Source organism: Rana temporaria, chromosome 3 (assembly GCF_905171775.1).
Source record: "Rana temporaria chromosome 3, aRanTem1.1, whole genome shotgun sequence".
NCBI classification, from domain to species: Eukaryota; Metazoa; Chordata; class Amphibia; order Anura; family Ranidae; genus Rana; species Rana temporaria.
In genome coordinates this window covers 423,913,254-423,932,950 of record NC_053491.1, presented here as the reverse complement: position 1 = coordinate 423,932,950, position 19,697 = coordinate 423,913,254, and the positions used below count along the sequence as shown (strand labels likewise).

The 19,697-nt window shown below is 43.1% G+C and overlaps 2 protein-coding genes across 3 annotated transcripts in view; one reads left to right on the top strand and one right to left on the bottom strand.

Annotated features, from left to right (window-relative positions):
* POLB (DNA polymerase beta) overlaps nucleotides 1-6,452 on the top strand; it is a 47,183-nt gene extending 40,731 nt beyond the window's left edge. Inside the window, exons 12-14 of the mRNA XM_040346212.1 lie at nucleotides 2,064-2,125; nucleotides 3,726-3,865; nucleotides 5,367-6,452. Of these exons, the coding sequence (XP_040202146.1) occupies nucleotides 2,064-2,125; nucleotides 3,726-3,865; nucleotides 5,367-5,461 (297 nt within the window). The 3' untranslated portion in view covers nucleotides 5,462-6,452. The remainder of the gene's footprint in view (nucleotides 1-2,063; nucleotides 2,126-3,725; nucleotides 3,866-5,366) is intronic.
* A 12,651-nt stretch (nucleotides 6,453-19,103) lies between these two features.
* VDAC3 (voltage dependent anion channel 3) overlaps nucleotides 19,104-19,697 on the bottom strand; it is a 28,906-nt gene continuing 28,312 nt past the window's right edge. For both annotated transcript variants that reach the window (XM_040346210.1, XM_040346211.1), the window contains one exon: nucleotides 19,104-19,697. This exon is cut by the window's right edge and continues 196 nt beyond it. The gene's annotated coding sequence lies outside the window, so the exon portion shown is untranslated.

The following is a 19,697-nucleotide window of genomic DNA, read 5'->3' as shown; positions in this document are numbered from 1 at the left end:
TTGTTTACCTGTGATCGCGCCGTCATTGGACGGCGCGATCACATGGTAAAAGACCGGCGTTGCCGGTCAGTTACCGTGATCTGTGTAGCGCCGGGTCTCATAGACCCGGCGCGCACAGAATTTTCTGTGTGCGCGCCCGAGGCGGCGCGCATTACTGCTTCTGGTGGGCGCCGTTTCAGAACGGCGACCCCCAGTTAAGCAACCACCTTGCCGCCGTTTGTAGACGGCGGCTGGTGGTTAAGTGGTTAATTTTGGTTGTTTTATTAATATTCATTTATTACCTTCTGTGTGTATATTGAAATTATCACATTAGTGCAGTCTAATGGTTCAATTCATATAGATAGCACCCTCTTATTCATCTATTTATATATTTTTTTGATTATATATATATATATATATATATATATATATATATATATATATATATATATATATATATATATATATATATATATATATATATATATATATATATATATATATATATATATATATATATATAGTTATTTTTTGCAAGGACAGAGAGCGATACAGGTTTATCCATTCAGAGACAGAAAACACAGGGGTGGACTTCACAGTGACTGATCACTGTGATAACCAATCGGAGGCTATTGCAGTGATCAGGTGACCCGGAATTGGACGTTCCTGATCATTAGAACGGGGCTCTTGGTGAGACACCGGTCACTGTGCACTCCCAGCACAAAGGGAGATGCACAAATATACAGCCCCACTGCAAAAAGCTCAGTCCAGTGAGGCTGCATTTTTCTTTTATGTCAGCGCCAAGGGGTTAATAACTTATTCCCACAGAGCCCCATGTGATCCTGAGCACATTATTTAAAGGCATAGTCCACTTTTTGAAAAAATATAGCAAACGTACCCATTTTAATTAAAGAAAAAATGGGCATTAATTACATTTGTGTATTGAAGCCTGCAGAGCATTGCAAATATGATCAGTGTGTCATGGATGCCATGCACAGGCTTCTACATGGTACACATCCCAGGCCCTTACAGAGGTACGGACCTACCATTATGGGACTGGAGGAAGTAATCGTGGATTATAAGTGCGGTGATGTCGCCACAGTTGTGCTACATTAAGATCTGTGAGTCTCTGTGGCACTTCGCTGAATGGATGAAACGACTGGAAGCATGTCGACACGCGAAAAAAAAAAAAATCTGAGCGCTGCAGGGAGAAGCACCTCACAATTCAGGTAAAGGGCCGTACACACGATACGAAAATCGGAAGTAAAATTTAGTCCGACGAACGATCTGACCATTTTTCGGATCGTTCATACGCTGCTTTCGACAGCCTATTCCGTTTTTTCGTCCGACAAAAGCTGGATGTGCAGGCTATAACATTTTTGTCAGATGTGAACTTAATGTCTGATTTTCGTTTAATTAGTACGGTTTTCGTACGTAAAAAAATCGTAAGAGTCTCATACACGCGATCTGATTTTCCGACGGGAATTGTGTATTGACAGACTATTGCCCGAAAATACGATCGTTTGTACGCTCCATCGGAAAATTGCCGGATTTTCCACGGACAAATGTTAGATGGCAGGCTTTAAAATTTTCCACGGACAACGGTCTGTTGTCAGATTTTCCGTCGGACAAAGGCTTAAGACTACTCATGCTCAGAAACTGAAAAAAATACATCCAAAGCTAGGCAACACATTACGTCACGTCTGAAGTTGAATTCTGTCGTACGAGAATTTTTGTATGTAGAGTAACCTCTTCACTTTTGAGACTAGCATGCCACAAAAAACGGATGAACGGTCATCGGAAAATCTGATCGTGAGTACGAGGCTTAAGTGTATGGTCACAGAGGTGGACTGAGCCTTTGAAGAGGTCTTTTTAATACAGCCAGTAGAGGCTCTTAAATTGGTTTGTTGATTAGCTGGGGCAATGTTGGTTCTGGGAATGCTGATTCAATTCAGAGTTGGAACAGAAATCGGCTGACTGTAGATTTGTGCCTGGGCTTCTTCTAGTGTCCCACCTTCACCGTCAATAGAATACTGCTTGTCTGTATACTTTTGCTATAGAGCTCATGTTTTGTTCTTACGCAGGGTGTGTGCCAGCTACCATCTGAGGGAGGCAAACAGTTCCCCTTTCGGAGACTTGATATAAGGTAATGTATTGGAAATTCAGTGATAAACTTGAGATGGGAGCTCTGCTTCCTTCCTCTAAATCTCATATATACTATATCTATAGAGAGAGAGATTATCTTCAGACTGATTCAAAGTAGACCAATTACTACAAAATGTAAAAGCCGGCAATCCAACACAGGAATGAGCTGGGCTCTATAGGGACAACTTTTAACTGTCACAGCTAAGGGACTCCATGCTGAATGCTGCCGCTGACCAACGCTTGGAAGTTTTGTTTGCTCCTTGATTCTGAAACGTGTTCTGGCACCGCTCCAGGACAATGGCAGTCTTCAGTGGGAGTCTGGACCGTGCCTGGTAAGGGTTCTCCTTGCAGTTATCCATCTAAAAAGATAAATGCCCTTTTTTACATAAAGTTCACTTAGGCTCCAGGCACATTAGACTCGCCAAAAACGCTGGATAAAAAATATTTTGTTTTTGCAGTGTTTAGGAGCGTTTTCAAAGGTGTTTAGAAGCGTTTTGAATCGTGAGCAGCTTTGCCACGATTCTGCCCACGATTTAAAAGTGCCGAGGTGTGCATGAAAAATCGCAGAATGCACATTTGAGATGCCATGCGTTTAAATGGCACCTAAAATCGCAGTGCGTTTCTGCCATGATAAATTGTGCGGCAACCCACATTGCGTGAAGCATGTTGCCCAAAAACAGCTCCTGAATTATTATTTTTTTGCGCAAGTTGCCACGAATGCGGCGCGATTTATCACGCCAGAACCACACCGCAATTTTAGGTGCCATTCCAATGGCATCGCAAATGTGCTTTCTGCGATTTGTCATTCACACCTCTGCACTTTGATATCACATGCAGAATTGCGGCAAATCTGCCCAAGATTCAAAACGCTGGGGTGTGAATGCAGCCTGGGGGCTCATATACACAGGCATCTAAAATGCCGCTTTATATGTGTAAATCATATTGTTTTGTACGCATCTAAATACTGCATTATACAAATGAATGGAGCCATACACACAGGCGTCTACAAAGGAAAACATGCTCCACATTTAGGGGCATATCAAAAAAAGTAGGTCACAGCTGCATCTTTGCATCAATCACGCATACATGGATACCAAATGTAGAAGAATTGTACATGTCTAACACGAATGGTTCTTTCTATGTGCCTGTGCCTTATTTAGGCTTCATTTGTGACGGGGAAAGTACCTAGTGGAGCTGACTGCACCCAGCTACGTACTGTACATAATCTCATGTAGAGTGTTCTGCATCATTTCCATTACACTTATAGATTGACATGTGGATCGCCTGCAGGGTTCAGGAAATTCCATAACCAGTACCAGCTTAGTTCCCTTTGCACTGCAGTATACTGAAGGCACACCTGGCAGAAAATGCCATACTATAACCTAAAACTGGCCATACACATAACAATTGTATTGTAATTTGGATCTAAAGGTTATGCAGCCAGATTGTAACATATGGCCGGGTTATGTCAGATGGCTTGCGACACTCTGGCATTTCATTGCTGATAGGATTACAATTCATGTTTAGTATTAAAGACTAAATGTATGTAAAGCATGATGGACTGTTCTGAGTTCTGAGTTCTGAATTCTTTCTCACTCCAGGCTCATCCCCAAGGACCAGTATTACTGCGGAGTTCTGTACTTCACTGGCAGTGATATCTTCAACAAGAACATGCGTACCCATGCTTTGGAAAAAGGATTTACCCTGAATGAGTACACGCTGAGGCCTCTGGGAATCACAGGTCAGCCATGTTTTCTGGCTCACATGTCTCTTGTTCACCTTATGATATGCAGTGGGTATAGAAAAGAATCCCCCCTCCCCTTTAAAATGATCAAATGTTGTTGCTTTGCAGACTGAAATGAAGACACACAGTTTTTGTTTTTATCCAGCTGTATTTACTCGGTGCAACTTATAACATCCAAGTGAAAGAATTACTGAGTTGGAACAATTATCGCCGCCTCCTAGTAAACTCAATCAGGTGTAGCTAATCACTTGCCAATGGCACACAGCCATTTCACTTTCAGCTGTGATCAGCTGTGGTTATTTTGATAAGCTGAGCATGAAAAGAGCTTTCCTGGAGCATTTCAGTGCCCGGTAGTGATAGACCCCTTTCACACTGGAGGCGTTTTTCAGGTGCTTTAGCGCTAAAAATAGCTCCTGTAAAGCGCCTGAAAAAAAGCCTCATCTGCAATCCCAGTGTGAAAGCACGAGTGCTTTCACACTGGGTGCTGCACTGGCAGGGCGTAAAAAAAAAAAACAGTTTTTGTATGCTCCATCAGACAATTGTCGGATTTTACAGGGACACATGTTGGATGGCAGGCTTTAAAATTTTCCGTAGACAGCGGTCTGTTGTTGGATTTTCCGATTGTACACAGGTCTGTCAGACAAAAGTCCAAAGTACAAACGCGCATGCTCGAAATCAATGCTTACCAAATGCGACATTAGCGGAAGGTGCCCAAAGGGTGGCGCTGAAAAACCACGTAGTACGCAACTACGTTTGTGTTTGTTGGCCGACAGTTGTGTGCCATTTGTATGCAAGACAAAATCCAGGCACGCCCTTCGAACAAAAGTCTGACACTTTGCAGGAAAATCCGATCGTGTGTACGAGGCTTTACTCTTGCATCAGAGAAACTACTGCACTGCCTGAGCACTTTGTAAGTGCCTAAGAAAAAAAAAGCTTGGGCTCATTTAGGTCCCTTTCACACAGACGGATAAAATGGTGCTTTTAGCTGCGGATTTTACCGCAGCTAGAAGCACACAATGCTTTCCTATGACATCATTCACACACTACGGTTACCTGCGGTGTTGTGCGGATAGAAAAAATAGAACTGGAAGTGTCCAGCTGCGAAATCCCGCAGCTATCGGCACATAACCGCAGTGCACTGTGTCAGCTGCGTTTGGTATGAATCTTGAGAGGGAACTCCATGCCAAATTTCAAATAAAAAAACGGCATGGGGTTCCCCCAAAATCCATACCAGACCTGTATCCAAGCAGCAGCCCGGCAGGTCAGGAAAGGGGGTGGGGGACGAGCGAGTGCCCCCCCCCCCCCTCCTTAACCGTGCCAGGCTGTGTGCCCTCAACATGGGGGGGTAGGTGCTTTGGGGCGCCCTGTGGGAGCTTTTCACAGCATATTGTTGGTATATAGTAATTCCTGTTGTGTCCTCTGTTGCCTTGGACATAGAAATATATTTTTGTGGCAGTAACGTATATGTGCATCCAAATCTTTTTTTTCTCCCTCGCAGGAATAGCTGGTGAGCCCCTCCCAATAGACAGTGAGAAGGACATTTTTGACTACATCCAGTATAAATATCGTGAGCCAAAAGAACGGAGTGAGTGAGAAGAGATGATCCGTCTTCATTACAAGCTACAGTGTTATCCATCCATGGCCACGTCCAGAGGGAGCCTCACCAAGTCATGGATGATCGACAGAATATGAGATACTGTGTACAATGTGTGTGTGTGTGTGTGTGTAGGTTGTGAGTGTTCTGGATAAATAGTAATGTAGTAGAAACTCGGATAATCAAGATGTAGCTAAACTGTTTACATATGAATTTTATTTAAAGGTCATTTTTTTTATTTAGAAATTTCTCAGCATTGCGCATTTTGACCTGTTTTTAGTTCTAAGTGGAAAACACTTTCTGCCAAAGGAAGATTTTTTTTTTAAGAGATGGTGACCTTGCCCATTGATGCATTTCTGGCCACTTTTTCCTCTGCCACTGCATCATGCAAGGTCGTCACAGGCTCCTCATACCTGGATGTATTGGGGAATTTGCAGTGTTGTGATGGAAAATGTTTAATTCAGTAAGTGTATCTGGGGCTTGAATGGGAAAAGTGAGTCTCTTCAAAGGATAAGGTGCAGTTTTAGCTTAAAAGAAAGTAGCCTAATTTATTAAGTTACATGAGGGTGACCAAACCTCAGATGCAGACATCACTGTGTGTTCATGGTAATATGCGTAGCGACCAGAGCCACATTGGCTGCATTTTTTTTTTTTATATATATATATTTTAAAAACCATGGCTAGTGGTGAGGCAGATGGTACTTATAACGTTTGTCAGCGTAAAAATACCACTGACCCAAACTTGCATTTTGGATAATGATTACTGATAAAGCAGAACTGCAGGCATAGGCATTTTTTTTATTTGGGGTATGTAAACATTAGTTGCCTCTTCTGAGGTGCATCCCTTGTATACATGTCTGTATAATACACAGTGCTTTGTGAAATTGCCAAGGGAAAAAGTATATAAACAACACTAACCCTTCTATGTATGAGAGCTACAGTGGCTGGAAGTAAAACAAGTTGTACTATAAATAAAAAATCAAGCACAAAGCAGCAATCCTGTACATCTGAAATGTTTTTAGAATTGTGCCGAGTGGACTTCTACTTTTAAAGAGTAAGGCTCCTTTCACACTGGGGCAGGACTTGCGGTGGTGGTATAGCACTGCTAAAAATAGCGGCGATATACTGTCGGAATTGCGGCGATATTCGGCCTCTAGCAGTGCGGTATTAACCCCTGCTAACGGCCGAAAATGGGGTTAATACTGCAGAGGCGCATTGCCGGCGGTATTACTGCGATTTCCCATTACTTTCAATGGGAAGGAGCGGTAAACGCACCGCTCCAAAGATGCTGCTGGCAGGACTTTTGGAGCGGTCCCGCCAGCGCATCGCCTCAGTGTGAAAGCCCTCAGGCTTTCATATTGAGAATGCAGTGCAGGAGTTTTTTAGCGCTAAACCGCCTGAAAAACTCCTCAGTGTGAAAGGGCCTAACTCCACTTTTGTTGAGGGAAAAAATAAAATCATTCCCCTCTGAGATCTGATCAATGTACATTAGAAAGGATTTTAACAAACTTGGTTGTAGATTCCTACCTTTTGGTTTCTTTGAAGAAATCGATATTTGTTTGTCTGTGTCCATGTGCCTAGTGAATCTAATGGGAGTGTCTTTATAATTGTCAATCGGCTGCTGCACCTGCAGGGCTCTGAAGAAAGTCGCAGGGTCTGCATCCCTTTAGATGTGAAGCCCCTTTCACACATGCAAACCATTCATTTCACCAGTTCAGTCACATTTTTGCAAAGAAAAAACAGATAACGTTTACAACAAGTTTTCTTCAGATTGTCATCTGTTTCTAGTCTGTGTCAGAACTTCAGCCAAGTGATTATGTCCTCGTTCCCCTTGCTGATTCTTCATAAGGTAGAACGAGTGAATAAAAGAGCCGTTTAGCAGCAGAGGGGGGGGGTGCCATGCTAATAATCTCCTGGTGAGGGGTGTCTGATTTTACTCCTGGAGTCCCTGAGCCTTGTAAGAAGCCATCATGTGATCTTTCCCACTGACACCCACCACAAATGAAAACATGCTGTAAGCTGGCTTTGTGTGATAAAGTGGAGGTAATATCCTTGGAAGTCAGTACCAAGGTCCTGTGTGATGACTTTTTAATATTTATACTTTTCTTTGAGAAAAATCATTAGGATTCCATGGCAAGTCTTTTACTGAAACTGCTATTTACAAGAATGTCAGGCAGCTAGTATTTCAAGAAATAGGCCAGGTATAGAAGCCTACGGTACATATTTCTTTTAAAGATTTTATCAGAAGAAAAAGGAATGCTTGCCATTGCGTTATACAGAGTACAGTTCTTCCAATGTTTCCCAAGGCATATTTTATACTGTAGTAACAAAAAAAATAAGATTGTATTTATAATGCTGTGGCTACCCTGACACTATTTGTGCGATTTGTAAAATACTTGGACTATAAGCATGTTTGTGTGTATAGAAGGAAGGTCTGCAATGTGATGTGACAGCAAAGATACAATAAATCCCGTCATGTTACACAAACAGCAGGCTACTGTCATTTCTCTTGGTTAAAATGTATCTATATGCAATATAGTGCAGCTTACGCGTTGACGGTAGTGGCTGCATTACTTTATATTTTTCTAATTTTTACCTGGTAATCCTTAACTTCTGTCCCTGGGTGACTATGCCCACTGGATCGAATTCTGGTTATCACATAGGGGTTTATTTACAAAGGCTGGAGAGAACAAAATCGGGCTCACTTCTGCCTAGAAAACAGCTTCCAGGTTTTATTGCCAACACTTAATTGTAGGGATGCTGATTGAAACGGTTTTGATATCGCCGTTTTACTAACCTGACAGCTTAATATTCGAAATGGGAAACCTTCATTTTGTTAGCAAATATTAAAGATTCTAACTATCAGCAAGAATAAGGCCTTACATTTAAAGATCCATCAGGGCAGCGCCTGTTGGCGGGCATCCACTCACATGCTGCCACCATGTCCCTGTTGCATCACCAGCCATCACATTAAAGTGAATGGGACTGAGGGGAGTGACCTAATCATGGTGGAGTAGAGACACACCAGTTTCAGAGCTTCTCTTACCTCCACCCCCCTCCGGACTAACACTGGAAGTCAAACCCGGAAAGTCTTCCATGGCCACAGACCAAAAATAGCCCTGCAGTACGAGCGGTCCCCACGGACATAGTAGGACTCAGCAGCACGCCGGGGATGAGGAAGGAGGAGGGGTTTTCCAAAACCCGTGTCCAGGCTGAGATTCAGCAATACTTCCCGCAGACCAGAGCAGCTGCTATACGGAATCGATCCGCGACACCTCGCGCTGGGCCAGACGCGGATACACGTGCAGTGAGTGACAGGGATTCGGCAGCACAGCGCAAACCATTCCCCATTGCGGCGGAGAGCGGAGAAGGGGAAGGGGCCATGCGGAGGGTGACGCGGCCAGAACAGGAGGAAACTTCCCAGCGGCAGCATGAGGCAGACTGTAGAGAGGTGACCCAGGAGCCAGAGCTTAGAGGTCTGAAGGAGATGCTACTTACTCTCCCAACACGCGCTGATATACTCGCTCTACCTACAAGAGCAGAGATGGAGGCCCTTGTGTTGAGAATGGAGGAGTCGCATCGAAAAGAGCTGGAAACTGTACAGGAGGACGTACAGCAACTAACATAAGTTGACACAAATGGAAACTGTAGGGGGGTTGTTGGAAAAACGTGTTGCGAGCCTAGAACAGGCTCAGAGGTTACAAACTTTGCAAGTTGATTCTTTACAGCTGAAATTAGAGGAAATTGAGGACCGCAGCAGGCGCAGAAATCTGAGGTTTAGGGGGGTACCCGAGTCAATCGGGAAAGAGGCTTTACAGCAGGCAATTGAGACAATATGTTGCCAGTTGATGGACCCCCCTAGCCCTCAGCCCCTTGAATTTGAGCGGTTACACAGAGCCTTGGGACCACCATCAGATAATATAAATAGGCCGAGAGATATAATTTGCTGCTTTCACTACTTTGCACACAAAGAGCTTATCAGCCGGAGGGCCTGGGCAGTAGGTGAGATTATATTTGAGGGGTCCAGGATACAGATAGGGGGAGGGGGGGTTGGGGTTTTTCGAGTGTTATTCTCACTTACGTTTATTAGTCTCCTCTATGTTGTGCTTTTACAGAGGAGAAAAAGCAGAGATTATTTGTAGATATATGTTCACTATAATGAAAGGGAACGGTGGTGCAGTCAAGGTACCCCAGAGTATGTTATGAGGTGGTATTTATTTACTTATTTTTATTTATATATTTATTCTTTATTTTTTGCGCCTCCTCGTTTTGGATTTTTCAATATAGGGGACCACAGTGCGATTAACTGCGGCCCCATAGGAAGCAATATGAAGCGCAATGCACTAATGTAACACAATGTACACAGTGTATTATGTATAATATGCACAGGATTCTGGGTGGGGGGGGGGGGGGAAGGGGTTCCTCTCCTCCCCAGTCACCCCCCTTCTTAAGCCCCTGATTAATTAAGGTACACAATATCACTTAAGGTATGGGGGGGGGGGGCCTGGGGGAGAGGAAAGGGAGGAATGAGATGGGGAGGGGGGGGGGAAGAAACCAAACAATGGGGTAGGGGGGGCTGAGCCTGAGGGCTTTTGGGGGGGAAGATAAGAGGTAAAACTTGGAGGCGGTGCAATAAATAGAGGTTAAGGTTGGAAGGGAAAGGGGAAGAGTCCATCTGCAGGGCCAATAATAAGAAAGTGGGCTGGGAAGTAGAAGTAGAAATAGTCGGAGGGTGGATGGAGGGGGGGGCAGACTGAAATGTCTAGTTTGTTTTCTTTTTCTTTTTTTCTTTTTTTTGATTGTGTATACTGCACCACCTGATTGGATCGACCCCCGGATTAGGCTATTGCCCACTGAACCATTGAGGGAAGGGGTTAAAAGTGGGTACTGTCCCTAAAAGGGCTTTAGTAACAGGGGGGGTGGGGTGGGGGTGATAAGTGTCGTTAGAGTCGGGAAGGGGTTTTTTTTTTTTTCTTTCTTCTTTCTCTTTATTTTAACTCCTCTCTCTCCTAGTTTTTCTCTTCCCGCTCCTCTCCCCCTCAACGCCGGAGATGGAGGGAATAAAAATAACCTCCCTGAACGCTAAGGGACTTAATGTCCCTGAAAAACGCAGGATGTTGATGAATGACTTGCGATATACAGAGACAGACATAGCCTATATACAGGAGACTCATTTTAGGACAGGGGGGGCTGCCTCTGTTGCAAAATAGGTTCTTTCCATCAGCATATCATGCAGGAAACCAGGAAGCTAAATCCAAAGGGGTTTCTATCTTGATATCCAATAGAATTCCCTGGACACTGGAAGATAGGCATCAGGATCCAAAAGGGAGATATCTTTTCTTGAAAGGGATGATAGGAGGAATTAAAGTAACTTTAGCTACGGTGTATTTTCCGAATGTACATCAAGATACCTTTATGAGGAAAACCCTCAAGGAATTGATGAAATTTTCGGAAGGTAAACTAATTTTGGGAGGAGATTTCAATATCCCCCTGAGCCCAAAAATGGACACTTCGAGGGGAACCTCATCTATCACAGAGGGGGTCAGACGGGGGGTCTTGCGCAGCCTACTTGAAGCCCAGTTGGCGGATGTGTGGAGGACGATGAATGGGGATGAAAGGGATTATACATTCTACTCGAATCCACATCAGGTCTATTCTCGGATAGACCTGTTCATGATCCCCCATTATCTGATCTCCTCTGTGTTAGAGGTGTCCATTGGGAATATAACATGGTCAGACCATGCCCCTGTGAGCTTGCTCATTGCTTGGTACAGGGCCTACTCAGGATAGAAGGTGGCGCCTAAACGAAAGCCTCCTGCAGAACAGGGAAGTGAGAGAGGATGTTGCTCGGGAAATTACTGAGTATTTCCAAATGAATGATATTCCAGGGAGCAACCCAGGGATGGTCTGGGAAGCCCACAAGGCGGTGATTAGGGGGGCCCGGATCAGACATGGAGCGAACCTAAAAAGGAAGCGAGAACAGCAGGTCAAAAATATACTAGCAGAAATTCAGGAACTGGAACTCCGACATAAAAAGTTACATACCCCACAGATAGGTAGAGAACTGAGCCACCTGAGAAGGCAGATTACAGAGATATTAAGATACAAAGCCAAAGCAAGCATACAAAGAGGAAGGAAAATAAATTACGAATTTGGCGACAAGTGCAGTAAATTATTAGCCGGAAAACTGAAAGAGAAGAGCCAACAAACATTTGTTTCACAAATTAAGGGGAAGGAGGGACAATTAAAACAGAAACCGAAGGATATAGTGGAGGAGTTTGGTAGATACTACTCCTCTCTATATAATTTGACTCAGATACCAATAGCGCCTTCAAAAATAGAAGAATATCTCTCAACAATGGACTTAGCCAAGTTGTCACCAATTGCCAGGGCCAGCTTAGAAACCGCGATCTCGATAGAAGAACTAGAGGCAGCATTAAAAACTATGGCGGACGGGAAAGCCCCGGGCCCAGACGGCTACACAATAGGGTACTATAAGGAATTTGGAACATTATTGGGAGGGCAGCTAATAAAAGTTCTCAATGCAGTGGGCTGGACCGCTGAGTTTCCACCAGATTCCTTGTTGGCACATATTGTAGTTATCCCCAAAGAGGGAAAGGACCCGGCGGAGTGTAGCAGTTATAGGCCGATTTTGTTGCTTAATTCGGATTTAAAACTTTTTACGAAGATTTTGGCGAGACAAATTCAGGTTTGGCTACCCGACCTAGTAGATAGGGACCAAGTGGGTTTTGTCCCTACACGGGAGGCAAGAGATGGTACAATAAAAGTCCTCAACTTGGTGCAGGAGGCCGGTGACGGGGACATCCCTTGCGTGTTCCTAAATACCGATGCCGAAAAGGCTTTTGACAGAGTGAACTGGAATTTCATGTTTTCGGTGTTGAGACATGTGGGGATGGGGGAGAATATGTTAAGATGGATTGGGAGTGTATATACTGGTCCACGAGCGGCAGTGAGAGTGAACGGGATATTCTCCAAAACCTTCCAGATCACAAACGGAACGCGCCAGGGATGTCCCCTGTCACCACTGTTATTCGTATTATCTCTGGAGCCCTTGCTAAATAAAATACGCAAAAACCCGGATATACAGGGTATTCAGATAGGGGAGGAAACACAAAGTAACTGCTTTTGCAGGCGATCTGCTGTTCGCTGTATCAAACCCACATGTTTCTCTTCCCAACCTTGTCAAAGAAATAGCCATATTTGGAGAACTTTCCAACTTAAAAATAAATCAGGCAAAGTCTGAAGCAATGAGTGTGTCGATGACATCCCATAAACAGTCGATTGTACAACAAAACTTTGGTTTCAAATGGAAGACTGCACTAAAGTTCTTGGGCACCCTGATTCCAGCAAACATAAAAGACGTTTTTAAAATAAACTTTCCACCACTTCTTAATTCAATAAAAACACTACTTGAGAAATGGCAACATGGATTCCATTCATGGTTTGGCAGAAACAATATAATCAAGATGAGTATTTTGCCAAAAATCACATATTTATTTCAAACCCTGCCAATAACCATACCACAGGTTTTTCTCCGACAAATGGACTCATTTTTGATGAGGTTCATATGGGCGGGGAAAAAAGCAAAGGATAAAAAAAGAGGTGATGAAGGTGCCCAGGAGCTTTGGGGGGATGGCAGTCCCAGACATTGCTAAGTACTATCAAGCGGCACACTTGACAAGATTGGTAGACTGGTGCAGGAACGGACACTATAAAAGGTGGGTTGAGGTGGAACAGCAGATCTGTCCAATAGCATTAAATAGGGCTCCTTGGTGCTATAATGTATTACCAAGCAAAATGAAAAAACATCCTATAATAGGACCTACGCTGTTAATTGCAGCTAAAATTTGTAAAATTCCAAAATTTTCAACAAAACGTTCTCCCCTGTTCCCTATACTAGGGAACCCAGGATTTACACCGGGCACAGGAGGAGCGGCTTTTAATAAATTAAAAGAAAAGGGCAAGGTGCAGGTATCACATTTTCTGCAAACAAATATGTGGCCATCAATTGAGGATTTGACGAGGAGAGGGGGGAATTATGAGTTGAGCCTGTGGCAAGCACTTCAACTAAGTTATTTTTTAAGATCCCTAGGCCAACCATCTAATTTCAGGCGACAATTAACTAAATTTGAACAATATTGCAATGAAGAGGAACCAATACAAAGAGTAAGCTCAAAGATGTATAGAATACTGATCGCGCCTCAAGAAGACTTTGAGTTGCCGGGACTGGGGAAATGGGAAAGGGATCTGGGGAGAAATTTCTCACAGACTCAACGTAAACACATAATTCATCTAGCATTATACTCTTCAACATTTACGCGTATACAGGAATCCAATTACAAACTATTGTCCCAATGGCATTATACACCAGTAAAGTTGCATAAATTTAATGAGGAAAACTCAGAGAACTGTTGGAGATGTGGCTTGGAGCAGGGAACTATGGTGCACATATTCTGGTCATGTGTAAAAGTAAGAGATTACTGGAAGGAAGTCCAGAGAATTGTTCAAAAACTTACGGAACGCCAGATTCCGGATGATCCGGCCTTTTTTCTGCTCCATAGCTCACAAATCCCAGTTCAAGAGTATAAAAAGTCGGTGGTATGCCATTTGATAAACGCGGCCAAGATTGAAATAACGTTACAATGGAGAGATAGTAGACCACCCTCTATCGCGAGATGGCTTAATAGAGTGAGAGAGATTGGAGCTATAGAGGATTTAATCCTCTCAGCGAGGAATAAAAGGGAACAATATGTAGCAACATGGTCCAGGTGGAACCAGTTTACGATATCGGATGAAGGGAAGAGATTACTGGAGGATTAGAAGGGAGAGGGTAGAACCTATTATGCTGGGTTCAGGTTGTGAGAGGTAGAAGAGGAGAACCAAATGGGGATCTTCCGTCTCCGGCGGAGAGGAGGTGAGGAGCGAGGGGGGGGGACTGTTTAAAAACATTATGTTTTTTTTTTTTTCTCTTTTTTGGGGAGGGTTTGCTTTGGTTTTAAGTTTTGGGCGAAATTAAGTAGGTCATAGGGAAGGTAAAGGGAACATAATGGGACAGACGTATGGAATAATCCACATGCCCTGGGGAAAGTGGGATATGATCAAAAAGAGGGTTTAAGTAAGAACAGAGTAGAGGAATTAGGATGATATTAGATAGGGTATTTAACTGTTTAATTTGATTGATTCCCCTTGTTCCCCCGCTGATTCCCCGCAAGATTGAACAGTGGACTTTTCATATGTTTATGTACCCATGATATATGTTATGTTTATTTGCTGTGACCTTTACTAAGGGAAAAATAAAGAAAATGATAAATATGAAAAAAAGTGAATGGGACTGTCAGTGAGTCAACAGCAGAGCCGCTACAGGACAGAGATGACAGTTGCTCTTTTAAAAAAAAAAAATGTTTTGGATTTAAATCAAACCTTTTTACTAGTAATTTAAATCAAAACCTCTCTGGTCCAAATATGAAAAATATTTTGCACTTTTTTTCAATGTGAAAACATGTAAATGTATGTTAAAAGGTGTAAAAATATTGATGAGTAAAGAAAACCAAATTAAAAGATCATTTTTATTTTATAAACTTAAAAAAAATTAGCAGGAAAATTAAATGGGGGGTGAAGGAGGAGTTGAGGCGGATTAATGTAAATAAGGGGCTTAACAGGAACATTTCATCATTTTGTTTGTTTATACCTGACAGGTTGCTTTAAAACTGACTTCATCTGCAGATCGAAGTTCATCCCTTTTGATTTGTAGATGAAGAAAAAGTAAGATGCAAAAATGATGAGGGTTGGTTTACTAAAGTCAAATCCACTCTGCACTACAAATGCAGTTGCTGTAAATCTGAGGGGAAGCTCTGCTGATTTTATAATCCAATCATACAAGCAAAAAAATGTTTTTTCATTGCATGTCCCCCCTCGGATCTACAGTGACTGCACTTGCAGTGAAAATTGGATTTGCCTTTATTTAGTAAATAAACACCAATGTTTCTTCTTATCCTGCAGCTGAGCAATGTTGTTAATGAACATTGCCTGGCTTTTTTGATAGCACCAAGGGACTCTTTACAGCTCAGACATCTAAAAATGACCTTAGATCCAAAGCTGGCATCAGATGAGGACAAAACAGGACAAAGGTGGCACATTACAAATCTTGGAGTTGCTTGATGCCAAATCCAGCCCACTCTACTAGATTTGTGTGGGCTTTAACACAATCCTTAAAGTTGAACTAAACTGCATCTGAGCACCACAAACACTATTTAATTCTTTTTTTATTATTCAAAGAAACCTCCCCCATACATGTTCCAATGCTTTATTTTGCTAAGAAATCACTTTGAAAAACAACCCCTTGAATTTTTGGCCGTGGACATCTTGAGTAAGGGCAGGTGATTCATGTAGCATTTACTACCTGGAATCCATCTGCCCTTAGCTTAGGCATGCTTGGCTGAGAAAGTCCCCTCCTGCAGATTCCTGGGGTGTATGACAGCATTTGACAAGAAACCAGGCAGTAAATTAAAACAATTTTTTATATATATATATATATTACACACACTTTTTTTTTTTTTAATATATAAATAAAAGGCCAAAATCAGTAACTATAATATACCTTCCCAGCGATTTGCTTAGAGTAGCAGCATAAGGATTAAACACTGTAAATGTTGAGAGTGAAGTTCCAATTCAAGACAACAAGCTTAGACAATGTCCTGCCCAAGATGGTGAAACACTGCATTGTTATATGGTCCAAGATTAATTTCATAAAGGAAATCTGTTTTCCTGAAAAACAATGGCTCCATCCAGACAACAGAGAAAGTTCCCTTTGGAACTGCAAGAAGAGGTCATGGTTGAGGTGAAGACTTTTGGTTTACCTGTAAAATCCTTTTCTTGGAGTACAGAACATCACCTACATGACTAGTTGTGTGACAGGGTGGGAACTCCTGCCAAGTAATGAGGAAAACAAGAAAAATAGGAGGGATCGTGTCCAGCAATGTACTTCAAGAAAGGGAATCCACAGAGGGATAAGCATCTACCTTGAAGCACTTGGGAAGGGAATAACAGATAGCAGCCCTACAAACTTGAACAGAAGCTGAATAGTCCAGTAATTCCTCCTGGTTAAATATGCCTTAAAGTGGAGTTCCACCCAAACATAAAACTTCCACTTTTTGGGTGTCACATTTGGCACCTTTTGGGGGGGTGTTGGAGGATGGAGCAGATACCTGAGTAATCCAGGTATTTGCTCCCAGTTCCTGGCATAGATCATCACGGTGACCTACACTATTCTCCCCCACTATCTTCTGGGAAACACACAGGTCCCAGAAGACAGTGGGGACGCGCAGCACGACTCACGCATGTGCAGTAGGGAACCAGGAAGTGAAGCCGCAAGGCTTCACTTCCTGATTCCCTCACAGAGGATGGCGGCAGGGGCAGCCGAGCGACTGATTGGCTTTGGCTGCTGACATCACGGGAGCCATGGACAGGTAAGTGTCCATATATAAAAGTCAGTAGCTGCAGTATTTGTAACTGCTGGCTTTTAATTTTTTTTTTTTCTTTTTTAGGTGGACCTCCGCTTTAACTTGGAAAGGAGGAATCTTGACCTTGAGATCGTAGGCCTGAGAAACAACCTGATGATTCCACCTTGAAATAGTGGACTGAGAAGCAGCCCGCCCCTTGCAAGAACAAGCAGGGAATTAAAGTGGAAGTAAATCGATTTAATAGTTTCAAAAAACAGTTGGCATTTCTGGCATGCCAGAAATGCCAACTGTCACATTGGTTGTGCTCTCAACCAAACTGTCAAACCAGCCAATGGCTGGTGTCCTAGCTGATCACATGTCCAGCACCATGGCAGTTGAAGTTTAAACAGAGGCCAAGATGGCAGCTTCCTTGGCTGAAAACAATGGGAGGGTTTACTTCCACTTTAAGCTGTGAAAACAAAGCTGTAGACTTCAGATAATCTAAATCACAGGATCCTCTATGAAGGTCTCAAACCTTGTCAAGCCTGTGCCAACCAATTGCACTTATGACAATAGAAGACATTCCACATACTGTAGGTACTTAACCACTTCCTGCCTGTGTGACACCCTTGGGTTAAAGTGGCCATACTGTGATGATGCCCTGCAGGCAGCATCCTGGTATCAACATTTTCAGCCTGCGAGCGATCGGAGAAGTGATCCCACCTGCCTTTCCCAGGCTCTGTCTTCTGATCATAGAACCAGGGGAGTGATAAGAGTGGCAGCACTACACAGAGAGAAAAACTGAAAATTGTTCCTCCCTCTCCGAGACCCCAGAAGCAATGACGATTTTGTCACTTCTGGATTTCGGTTCTTTATTTACCTGGCTGTTATCCTCCAGGAAAGCACCCGATCAGACCAATCGGCAGAATTGGAGAGATCTGGGGTGTAATAGATGCCAGATCTCTCCATAAAGAAGACCTGTCACAGCCCATGCTTTCACAAGACAACAAGGAGAGAGGCGCCTCTGGGTGCAATAGTTCAAACACAATTTATTGTAGACATAGATAAAAGCCACTCACATTTTAGTGAAGTATGGTAGGCATGTAAACCATCCCCAATTAGGAGAAAAGTGCGTCATCCGGTCCGTCATCTCACTGGTCCTTGCCGAGGCGCTGTGGAGTGGTAGGAAATCGGTGTCTTCTCACCGCTGTTTAGATGGAGCCGACTGCGGTGGAGGGATCTCAGATGGAACTCGATGCGCGGATGGACTGGCGGGCGAGGGGTGAAGACGTCACTGGCGATGCAACGCGTTTCTGAGTGTACAGGCAGCGTATGACGCTCACCAGCTTGAGAAAGGAGCGCGGCAGCCCTGAGAGCCATACCCCTATCAATACCTATCACACCTCAGACTTTTATCCCAATTTAATTTACACTGTCAGAAGCCTGGACTCATTGACATTGTTCCACGCTCTGCTTGTTTATTATGCTTACCTGCTACTTGCTGCACTGTTTTTTTGCGCATTTTTTACTTGTTGTACATGCTTTCACAAGGGATGTTGTTTGTCACTTATAAAAGCAAAAAAGGGTTGTTTTTTTTTTTTTTTTTTTAAAGAAACCATGTAAAACAAAATATTATTAAAAAAACTATTTTCAAGCACCCCTTCCCCTGTGCTTATGCATAAACACATACGCAAGTCCCGCACGCATATGTAAATGGAGACTGCACCACAAGTGAGGAATCGTCGTGAGCAAAATTTTTAGCGCCACACCCCCTCGCTAACTCTAAACTGGTAACCTGTAAAGGCTTTTGAAAGATCGCCAACAGATATATTTTCGATTTTTTTTTTTAGGTACCGTAGTTTCCACGGGCGTACGCAATTTTAAAGCGTGACATGTTTGGTATCCATTTACTTGGTGTATTAAAAAGATATCGCTGCACAAATACTGTGTGACATAAAACATTACAAAACAATGACCATTCTATGGCCTCTGCTAAGAAAAAAATTGACCGGAGAAGGCAAAGAACCTCCAAATATCTGGAGTAAATGTTAGTTTTGTACCTAAAACCCAAAATGTTTTTCCAGCATGCCAAAATCTTTTTATTTGGCAATACCAAACCCTAAGTCACATCAAAATACATTAAACTTCAATAGAAACACAAGTCATCAACAGCAAACAGACGACATTTTCCAATGTGTAGGTGGCCATCTTTATTACAATATCTCAAATATTAAATTACTTGATGAGAACACTCTGGACAATGGGGTGTGTGTGTATTATTGGAACTGTAGTAGGAGGAGCACTATTGTGATTATTATAGACAGGACCCTGACCAGAATTCCTGCCTTGCCCTGGACAAGGTGCTACCATTAAGTAAAAGCAACTATCGGGGGGGGGGGGGGGGGGGGGGTAAGACCCACCTACTGCAATCAGACAACTAGCTCAACACTTATGTGGAATTTTCTTTGAAACTGTGAAAATGGCTTCTGACGGTAGACTGTAGTGTACATTGCAGACAGCCTGATACTGCTGGAATACAGATCAGAGGAATGGGGTTAATTATGATCTCCATAGAGCTACTCAACACAACCAGCCCAATTCCCTAGAGGGAAGTCAGGTGATTTATGGCCATTTCTACATCTTGAGTGTCAGAGAAGGATGTTGAGGTGACAACCTTGGAGAAGTATTACCCTCTCCTGAAACCATGGGAAGGGTAACACTACTCCACAATCTCCGCACGCAGCTTCTGAAGAAGAAGGGGCGTTGGCACGGCGCG